This window comes from Myotis lucifugus, unplaced genomic scaffold, assembly GCF_000147115.1.
Source record: "Myotis lucifugus unplaced genomic scaffold, Myoluc2.0 scaffold_686, whole genome shotgun sequence".
Lineage (NCBI taxonomy): Eukaryota > Metazoa > Chordata > Mammalia > Chiroptera > Vespertilionidae > Myotis > Myotis lucifugus.
In genome coordinates this window covers 299173-309997 of record NW_005871734.1, presented here as the reverse complement: position 1 = coordinate 309997, position 10825 = coordinate 299173, and the positions used below count along the sequence as shown (strand labels likewise).

General features: G+C 49.0%; 1 protein-coding gene across 6 annotated transcripts in view; it reads right to left on the bottom strand.

Annotated features, from left to right (window-relative positions):
* The window catches only part of CUNH16orf87 (chromosome unknown C16orf87 homolog), a 28820-nt gene extending 18274 nt beyond the window's left edge, over positions 1–10546 (bottom strand). Inside the window, exons 1-4 of one of the 6 annotated variants that reach the window (XR_002826893.1) lie at positions 10390–10546; positions 6617–6713; positions 4625–5379; positions 3579–3755 (exon numbers count right to left, since the gene is read on the bottom strand). Coding sequence is in view for 5 of the 6 variants with exons in the window: in XM_023746481.1 (XP_023602249.1) it covers positions 5003–5379; positions 6617–6713; positions 10390–10455 (540 nt within the window). In the remaining variant the exon portion in view is untranslated. Of the gene's footprint in view, positions 1–3578; positions 3756–3782; positions 5380–6616; positions 6714–10389 lie in introns of those variants that run through there. The other 5 variants (XM_023746481.1, XM_023746483.1, XM_023746480.1 and 2 more) reach the window with 5 other exon arrangements.
* Positions 10547–10825: the final 279 nt, after the last annotated feature.

The window sequence follows — 10825 nt, the reverse complement described above, 5'->3', positions numbered from 1 at the left end:
CGCACCTCACAGGCCCAGCCTCCGCCCGCCGGGTCCCGCTGCCCAGACTGAGGCGCTGCCCGGTGCGCGCGCGCGTGCGCGAGGTTGGGCGGAGCCTGCGTGCGAGGGGGCGCGGCGCACAAGGGGGCGGAGCCTGCGTACGAGGGGGCGCGGCTGCAAAGGGGCGTGGCGCGACGTGGCGTGCGAGGGGGTGGAGCCTTGTGCTAGGGGCGGAGCCTGCATGCGAGGGGGCGCGGCTGCAAGGAGGCGTGGCGCGACGTGGCGTGCGCCAGCTCCGTGGGACTTGGGACCGCGCTTCTACCCACTCACGCCGGCCCTCAAGCGCGTCGGGCTTCTCACCAGAGGTAGGCGGGCGGACCATCCCGCGAGACTATGGCCACGCCTTCTCTCGGTTAGGGGAACAGCGTGGGGGCGTGGCTCGGACGGGATCTGACAATGACTGGCATCTGGCTCGACCAATGAGTGCACAGAATACATACCAATAGGTGCTGGCCACGCCTCGCCCCGGAAGGAGGGAGAGAGGGAGTGTGAGGAGCGGGTGGGAGGTCAGTCGCCACCCGTTATGGCGTGAAGTTTAGTAACTGTTAGTAAGTCTAATCAGACATCTGATGAGTCTACTGTATGCCAGGCCGTGGAGTCGGCGCCGCGAGATACAATATTCGTCGTCAAGTATTTATTGAGGACCAATCCGCCACGCAAATGGGAATCCTGGGAAGCGCTGCCCTCACGATCACCCCGTCCAGTGCAGCCGACCTAACAGACCTAACACTCGACACCAGAGGAGAGGGTGGTCGATGGGAAGAGTAAAGCGGCCGAAAGCCACTGAGCCTCCGATCTAGCAATCCCATCCCTAAGAATCTGAATGAAGGAAAGACATTCCCCACCCAAACCCACTTGCGCAAAGGTGTTGCACTTGACAGCACCGCTCGTCAGAGCAAAACCAGAAACAGCCCAGGGAGCCCCGCCAAATGGCCTGAGCAGATTAAGGCGTGCATGAAGCAATGGCAGTGCAGCCCCTCAGAAGGACGAGCTCGAGCTGTATGAATAGTGCACTGAAAAATCAGGTACAGAGCACGGCAGGGTAGGAGGAAGACTTGTTTTTCATTCCATGTCCTATTGTATTATTTTAACTTTCCACTAGATCAAGCTAAAAATTTAGGCTCCCCACCCCCCCGCAAAAAAAGGGATAAGGATTTGCACACAGCTACTGAGGCGGCCCCGGCCCGCTGTTGAGGGAGTTGGTGGTCCTCGCAGGCTTTCTGAAGCGTTGTCTCCAGAGCGGAGTCCCTAAGGATGCGAGGTGGAGCTGCCCGGTCAAAGGTGAACACCTGTGAACGGTGACGGCCCCCGGGAGGGTGGGGCAGTGTAAGCAAGGGGAGTGTCGTGTTGAGGGTACGCCCCGTGCAGGGCAGAGTCCAGGGGAGGTGGGCCATATTCAGCTATGCAGGGTCTTCGTCACCCTGGGAAGGAGTTGGGCTTAAAAAGGACTCGGGGTTCTCTCTCATCATTGAAGTTTCTCCCTCTCCCTCTCCCTTCCTCTCTGAAATCAGTAACAATATATATATTTTAAATATTCTCTCAATGTCTGTGGGTCAGAAACCCAGGTGTGGTTGTGCAACCTCATCTGAATGCTCAACTCGGGGGAGGTCCACTCCCAAGCTCACTCACTGGATTGTTGCCCCCTGTCCCTCATCAAAGGCTCTTCACTGAGCTGCCTCACAGCATGGCAGCTGGCTCCCGCCCTGAGTGAGCAAGCTGAGATAGAGCCAGGAAGAACACGCGTGGCAGAAGCCGCCTGCTTTTTATAACTTACATCTCCAAAATGGCAGCCCATCACTTCTGCTGAATTCTAGCAGAAGCAAGTCACTAAGTCCAGCCCACGCTGGATGACAGGGTAATACGTAAGGACAAGAATGGCAAGATGTAGGGATCACTAAGAGCATCTCAGAGGCTGCCTCCCGAGGAGGCCTGCATGGGATCCTCCTCAACCCACTAAGGATGAGCAGAAAGCTAGAAAGTGCCTGGCCCCCAACAGCATTGTTGCATAGCTACCCCAATGATGGCCTGCATCCCTAGGGGAAAATAGCTCAAAATAAGACACAGCCCACACCCAGGATGTCTCTCTCTCACATGATGTTTCTCTCTCTCTCTCTTCCTCTCCCTTACACTCTCTCTTAAAAAAAAATCAATGGAACCCTAACTGGTTTGGCTCAGTGGACGGAGCGTCGGCCTGCAGACTCAAGGGTCCCGGGTTCGATTCCGGTCAAGGGCATGTTACCTTGGTTGCGGGCACATCCCCAGTAGGGAGTGTACAGGAGGCAGCTGATAGATGTTTCTCTCTCATCAGTGTTTCTAACTCTCTAACCCTTTCCCTTCCTCTCTGTAAAATATCAATAAAATATATCTTTAAAAAAATCAATGGAAATAAATATCCTGAGGTGAGGATTTAAAAAATTTTTTTAAATACTAATAACATCAAGTATTAGTGAGAGGGAGTACAAAATGGTGTAATCATTTTGGGAAAATGAAATATACACATAGCCTATGACTCAGGTTCTCCAATTTTAAGTGTTTATCCAAGAGAAATGTAAACATATGTCCACAAAAAGACTCTGCAAGAATATTCATAACAGCTTTATTCATAAAAGGCTACACAGGATCACTGTAAAATTCAAGTATTTTATATGTTTGAACATTTTCATCAGTTAGAGAAAACAAAACCTACTTATTTAAACGACTGTTCATTTGGTTTTTAATTACTTGCTGTCAAATTTTCTACAAAGTGGATGAAACTGGCCCTCGCATTTATTTATTCGTTGAACAAACATTAATAGGTGTCTACTATGTACTAGACCAAGTATGTCAAATTCAAAGGCTAACACGGGCCAAATAAACCAGGTTTAAGTTTCTGTGGGCCGCAAAAAAACAAAAGCTTCAATTTTCATAGAAACATAGGTTTATTTCAATAGAGACATGTTGAATACAAAGGGCTGAAATAAATAAGTCATCGGTAATATAATAGAACATTTTAATAAAAATTAATACTTTTCTTGAACATTAACTTACCAGACAATGAATAACTGCACAAATTAATAAGCATAATGCAAATAAACCTATTTTTCTTGTTCTCCAAAAGTGAAATATTTCCCGTTGTGCACACCAAACAAGTCAGTCCAAGACTAATGACATGGCAATCGGCTGCTAAAAAATTCGCTGCTGCCCTAACCGGTTTGGCTCAGTGGATAGAGTGTCGGCCTGCGGACTGAAAGGTCTCAGGTTCGATTCCGGTCAAGGGCATGTATGTACCTTGGTTGCGGGCACATCCCCAGTAGGTGTGCAGGAGGCAGCTGATTGATGTTTCTCTCTCATCGATGTTTCTAACTCTCTATCCCTCTCCCTTCCTCTCTGTAAAAAATCAATAGAATTAAAAAAAAAAATTCGCTGCTAGTATTAGTGGAGAGAAATGGCGCATAAGGGAAATGAATTCAACACGATTATAGTAATCAGTCATTATCGAAAGTTGTAGCTCATTATTAATTATGTATAACAGGATATTGTAAAAATTAACTTACAAAATTTTTATTAAAGCGTTTCTTACAGACCGTTATATTGGCTGGGCCGCAAAAATATTCATTGTGGGCAGCATGTAGCCCGCGGGCCGCGAGTTTGACATGCTTGTACTAGACCTTGTGCCCTTGACAGGGGTATGATCATATAAGCAAAAACTCAGTCGCTGCTGTTTTGAACCTTATAATCTAGCAGAAAAGACAGAGAGACACACATTATCACACAAATAAATATATTATGACCATGATCACATTATGCAGGAACAATACTGGGATTCTTAGGCCTCAAAGGGACCTGACCTGGGGCGGGGGTGGGGCGACCAGGGAAGACTTCCTGGAGGAAAAGTGCATGATGGGTAGAGTTAATAAGGTGAAGAGGAACAGCAAACATTCAGACAGAAAGCACACCAGGAGCAAAGCAGTGCGGTCAAAGGAAGGGAAGGAGGCTGAAGCACTCTTCACCGGGGTCTCTGCTCGGCCGACTCCTAAGCATCTTTCACACACACACACCACACACACGCACACCACACACACACACACCCCCACACACACACACACACGCACACGCACACACACCCCCCCCCCACACACACACACACGTGCGAGCATGTGCGCTCCCTGGGTTGCGCCACATCCCTCCCGGGAAGAAGATGGGGTCCTCAGGAGCAGCTGTAGCTTTGGCTCCTGAGTGCCTTTCTGTCTCCGGGCTCTGCCGGGATCTAGGAAATGATCAGGGTGAGCCACATGCAATTGCCTTTTGCAGGTCAAAATGAAAATGTTGTATTTTTTGAGAAAAACAACAGCTTCATTCAACCAAAATATGCACTAATAGTATGAGCTGCTTTCTCCAAGTGATAAACTTCCCCCAATATCAAATGATAGATACTACATTTATAAAATCCAGTCTTGTTAAAAGACATTCACTTCCTTCAATTCCTGCTTCTCAACCGGAGAATGTTCTGTGTCTTAGTTACAAATGACAAAGGAGGTGGGAATCTGTTTTAAAAGGCCAGGTGAGTCTGATGGACGCGCTAAATTCCTTTGCCTGATTCAGTTACCTCCCCACGGCGGTCTGTGACGTCCGTGGTCAACTGTTGTCCTGGGCAGGACAGGTCCACGTCTGCGGACCAGCGCAGAGTGCTGTAGAGTGACGGGGTCCGTGAGTTCCACTGCTGGGCAATGAGAGCTAGCTTAACACAGGGAAAGCAGTTCGGGTGAACACGCAGTGTTGAAACACCCTGTGTGCACACCACCCACAGTTACCAGATCCTCTTTTGGTTAAACAATGGTTTTAACTCGTTGGGGAACTTCATCAACATCCAGCCATTGTCCAGATCCCTTTCGATTTCATTTCTGTCACACTCAGGACGCTCTCATAAGATCTCTGCTCTTCCAGATCTTAAGGGATGAGCGTCTCTCCAACCACCTGTTCATGATCACCCATCAGCTGCTGTCACCCACTTGTCCAACTTTTTCACCTTTCCCATTGCAGCCAGGTGTCGAGAAATGGTTGTAGCAGAAACGCCTAGGTCTGCGGCGAGGCCCCGGATGGCGCTCTTGGGGTTCGCTTCCACCATGGCTCGCAGCTCGTCTTCATTTAGGACTGACCTGGGTCTCCCGCGAGGCTCATTTTTCAGACTCAGATGCCCGGAACGGAACTTCTCAAACCACCACCGGATGGTCCTTTCGTTCACAGAGCCTTCTCCGAAGACAGAGATGATGTTTCTGCTGGCCGTGGCTGCACTGTGTCCCAGTTTAAACTCATATAAGAAAAGTATTCGCAAATCTTTCAAAGACATGGTATGGCTCACTTCTTCGGAGAAAATAAATAAAAGCTCAACCATCAAAGACTGCAGAGCACGCCATCATCATGAACCCTAAACAACACAAGTGAACAGGCCTGACACCTACTTGGCCATCAGTTACGTTGCGGCTGGAAGCAGCAGCAATCTCATTCAGATGGGAAGTTTGGATCACCGTTTCTATCAGGTGGATGTTATGTTTCAGCCTTTTCGTTTTCTCACAGGAACCCAATTGCCAGTAATTTTATAAGCATCTACCATAGAAAACATTATTTTGACTAAAATATGAGTTGTGCTTTGAGATCCAGGAACTCAACGCCTTCTGTTTTTTTCAGTGCTGCCGAATTAGGGTCGCAGATCAGTCTAATGCTTGGAAAACATCCTCTCAGGACGGGCTGATGAATGCCTGTTCCTTATGCTCTGACAGTATTTTAGGTCTTCCTCTTCCCTGTGCAGATGATCTGAATGGCCGCTACTTCACGGCCTCTTTATCTTCTTTCAGCCTCTCTAACTCACTGCTCTTGGCTTCATACTTAATTTTGGTGTAGACGAGTAAAAATAATACGCTTTAGGGACGTGAAAGAACCGTTTGCCTAAGTTTGCACCCCACCCCGGCAGTCGCGTCTTTTACGTGTTTTAAATGGCACTATAGTCCATTGCCCAGTGCATTGTTTAAAACACAACCATAACACTCCTTTCCTAAACTCACCCGCAATCCTTCCAGTTATTAACTGAAATTCTACTGTAAAGAAGAACTGTTCCAGCCCAGACCGGTGGGCTCAGTTGGTTGGGCATCGTCCCATGTACCGAAAGGCTGTCAGTTCAATTCCTGGCCAGGGCACATGCCCGGGTTGCAGGCTCCATCCCCAGTGGAGAATGTACAGGAAGCAATCAATCGATGTTTCTCTCTCTCTCTTTCCGTCTCCCTTCCTCTTTCTCTAAAAATCAATAAAGAATATTAAAAAAAAAAGAAAAAAAGAATTGTTTCATATGTAATAGTGTCAACAATTTAAAAAGGGGGGAGGGGAGCGGGAGAGAGAAACATTGATTGGCTGCCCTGACTGGGAATAGAACCGGCGACCACAAAGTATACGGGACGATGCTCAATTGAGCTACACCAGCCAGGGATCAATAGACTTTTAATATTATAACTTCAGCAGCAGAAAAAAAAATTAACTAACAAAAATTAATTTTTAATCTATATAACAAAAACCATAAAAGCTGAAAAGATGGTAAACTTGCAATTACCTGTAAAAGGTGATGACTTATCTGACTGTTTTACTTTTAGGAGATTCCTATTAATAAATACATAACCACAGGGACAAGATTTACATGCAACAGGAACCTGGAGGGGAAAAAGAGAAAATATATATTACATTTTACTATTTATTAGACTTCTCAAGTGCTTCTGTGGTCTCTGCAACTAAACAGTAAGTAACTTGAAGGAAGAAATCACATTTATATTTAAATTCTATCTCCTCATATGAATTGAGATAAGAATCACATCTAGCCCTAGCCAGTTTTGCTCAGTGGATAGCGCATTGGCCTGTGGACTGAAGGGTCCCAGGTTCAATTCCGGTCAAGGGCACATACTTGGGTTTCAGGCTCCAGCCCTGGCAGGGGCCTGTGCAGGAGGCAACCACTTGATGTGTCTCTCTCACATGGATGTTTCTCTCTCTGTCTGTCTCTCCTCTCCTTTCCACTCTCTCTAAAAATCAATGGAAAAATATCCTCGAGTGAGGATTAACAACAAAAAATCACATCTATTCTCCTCGTCCTCTACAGTTCCATGAATATAGCAAATGTTTAATAATGCTGAATGTGAAGGGCAAAAATAATTTCCTAAACTGTCAGTGTCAGAATAGTTACAAAATGGATTAGTCTAGAAGAAAGGAACTGGTTTAGGAAATCATTACATGATCCCAGGATGAGAGGCTATTGGCCTGCTCTACTATGCTGGCAGGGGGGGAATGTACTTTTTTTTAAAGTATACATTTAACAAACATTTCAAAGGAAGAAAAGAATAAGACTTGGATACAAAATGATTACTGGTGATAAAACAGAACTGAAAATTAGTCTAAAAGTTGGAACAGGAGGGGGAAGAGGGCCAGACACTAACAAGTTGAAAGAAAAAACATAAAGAGAAACACCACTGTGGGATGACAGAAACACACACACACACACACACACACACACACACACTCACACACACACACACACACTATTAATAAACATATAACCACGGATATCCTACATAATAAAAGGCTAATATGCAAATCGACCAAACAGTGGAACCATGGGTCGCTATGACGTGCACTTACCACCAGGGGGCAGACGCTCAACGCAGGAGCTGCCTCCTGGTGGTCAGTGCGCTCAGCCAGAAGCCAGGCTCACGGCTTGGGAACACAGTGGTGGCAGCGCTAAGGATGTCCCACTGCGAGAGGGCACAGGCTGGGCTGAGGACCCCCCCCCCCCCCCCTGCATGAATTTTATGCACGGGGCCTCTAGTATATGCATATCTGCCCCTGGTTCCTGGCAGCTCCTACAAGCCTTGCAATCTCATAGGAGTTCTATGAGATTCTTCTGTCCAATGTGTGGTCTTTGATCCCAATTCCTGACGCGAAGTCCCTAAGTCCCTTGGCATTTCCTGGGTGACACAAGGTCTCTCACCTTTCACGATAAAACACTGAACAATGAGAAACAGAAGGGAACTTCCTCCACATGACAAAATGAACTTATGAAAAGCCCACAACTAACATCATACTCAATAGGAAAGATTGAAACCTTTCTTCCCTATACCAGGAACAAGACACCCATATCTGCTTCTGCTGCTTCTATTCAACATTGTAATGGAAAGCCAGAGAAAGTAGGCAAGAAAAAGAAGTTAAAGGCATACACATCGAAAAAGTGAAGTAAATCTATTTCCATTCACAGGTCACATGACCTTATATATAAGAAATCCTAAATAAACACATACACAATATTAGGGCTAATGAAGGAATGCAGCAATGTTGCAGGATACAAGACACACAAAAATCAGTGTTATTTCTATACACTAGCAATAAACAATACAAAAAATGAAATTAAGCCCTAACCAGTTTGGCTCAGTGGATAGAGCGTCGGCCTGCAGACTGAAAGGTCCCAGGTTTGACTCCAGTCAAGGGCATGTACCTAGGTTGCGGGCACATCGCCAGTAGGAGTGTGCAGGAGACAGCTGATCAATGTTTCTAACTCTCTATCCCTCTCCGTCTCCCTTCCTCTCTGTAAAAAATCAATAAAATATATATATTTTTAAAAAAACCAAAAAATGGAATAAGAAAATAATTCTATGTATACAACTATCAAAAAAATAATTAGGAATAAATTTAACCAAAAAGATGCATAGCTTGTACACTGAAACCTATAAATCATTTCTGAAAAATTAGAGACCTAAATTAATGGAAAGACAACAATGTTCATGAATTGGAGGACTCAATAGTGTTAATACTTCCCAAATCGATCTACACAGATCCAATGCAATACTTATCAACAGACCAATGGCCTTTCCCCCGCCCCACCCTGGACATGGAAAAGCGAATTCAAATATTCCCATGGATTTGAAAAGCCAAAACAGTCTTAAAACAGAAAAAACAAAGTTGGAAGACTCACATTTCCTGATTTCACAACTTACTACAAAGGTACAGCAATCCAAGCGCTGAGCACTTGGAGGGAGCATGAAAGTCACCACTGAAAAGTCAACAACCCTTCTCCGCTCTGTGAGAGAAGTGGGGTCCCCGGGCAAACCAGGGCCCCTCCAACTGGACAGACGGGTGAAGACAGAGACTCTCAACTTACCAAAGCGAAATTCACAGAGTCAGGCAGGAAAAACGCAACTGTAAGGAGGGACACACTGCTGCAGGCTCCGTGTGGACCAGTCTGAGAGTTCAAACTCCAGCGAGACCCAGTCCCAGGACGTTCCCCACACTTTTGTGAGTTTTCCCTCCAGGAGTTCAACTGGGTTCCCACAGCGAGTCTCAGGGGGACCCTCCCGCTTCTGCAGGGAGGGGAAGCAACCGCTTGGACACATACCAGAGCAGCTCTCGAGGGCAGCAGAAAGGGCACAGAACCCGCCAGGCCAGTGTGGCGCAGCTGACTGAGCTCCCACCCAGGCACCCAGAGGTCAACCCTTCCATCTGGTCAGGGCACATGCCCAGGTTTGGGGCTTGAGCCCCAGCAGAGGGCGTGCAAGAGGCAGCCAAGCCCTGGCTGGTTTGGCTCAATGGATAGAGCGTCGGCCTGTGGACTGAAGGGTCCCAGGTTCGGTTCCGGCCAAGGGCACAGGCCTGGGTTGCGGGCTGGATCCCCAGTGGGGGGCGTGCAGGAGGCAGCCAATCAATGACTCTCTCTCATCATTGATGTTTCTCTCTCTCTCTCTTCCTCTCCCTTCCAATCTGAAATCAATAAAAATCTTTTTAAAAAGCATGTTAAAAACAAAAAGATTAACAGAACTCCTCCAAAGGACCGAAGAAGGAGCTGGTTACCCCGCTCCTAGCGCTCCGGCCCCGCCGGCCTGCAGGGTGGAAAGGCACCTGTGTTCCTAGGAGACATGGTGGTGGCAGGACCCCGGCCGGCATCCCCGCTGGTGACCAGCCTGGGTCCGCTTCCCCAACCACAGCATAGTCACGCCGTTCCCTGCACACCCGGACGCCGGCCTGCGGTGAGCTAGACACAGGACCTCCCGGCCACCGACGCTCTCGCCACCGCGAGCCCCGTTGTGTCTCCACCGGCGCCGTGGCAGGAGGCCCTGGAGCGCTGAGCATCCCGGAACCCAAGGGCGCGGCGGGAACAGTCGGGTCCCGGGTCCGATGGGAACAAAGCCACCCTCCAGGCGGCCACGCGCGTTCCCGTCGGGACACAGGGGCTGAAGTGCACAGACCCGCCCGCCGCTGTCACCGGAACCGCCGGGCGACCGGGGACCAGCCCACGCCCCTTCTGCGCCGCCGGCCGCAGGACAGACCCTCGCCCGCCGGCCCGCCGCCCACCTGGAGGTCGCACTCTGGGCACGATTTGGTGGCCATCTTCACTTTCTTGGCTCGACTCGCAGACATGGTCCTCTCCGGCGGCGGCGGCGGCGGCGACTCGGGCTCCTCCCTTCGCACCTCGGCGGCCAGACCGCCGCCCACCGGGTCCCGCTGTCCAGACTGAGGCACTGCCGGATGCGCGCGCGCATGCGCGAGGTTGGGCGGAGCCTGCGTGCTGGGGGCGGGGCCCGACGTGCGAGGGGGCGGGGCGGGTGCAGCGTGCGCTGGCTTGTGGACCGCGCTCCCACCAACCCACGCGAAGGGCGGACCCTCCAGCGAGACAATGACCACGTCTTCTCTCGGGTCTGCAACGACGTGGGGGCGTGGCTAGGGCGGAACCTGGCAGTGACGGGCGTCGGGCTCCACCAATGAGTGCACAGGATGCAGATAGGTGCTG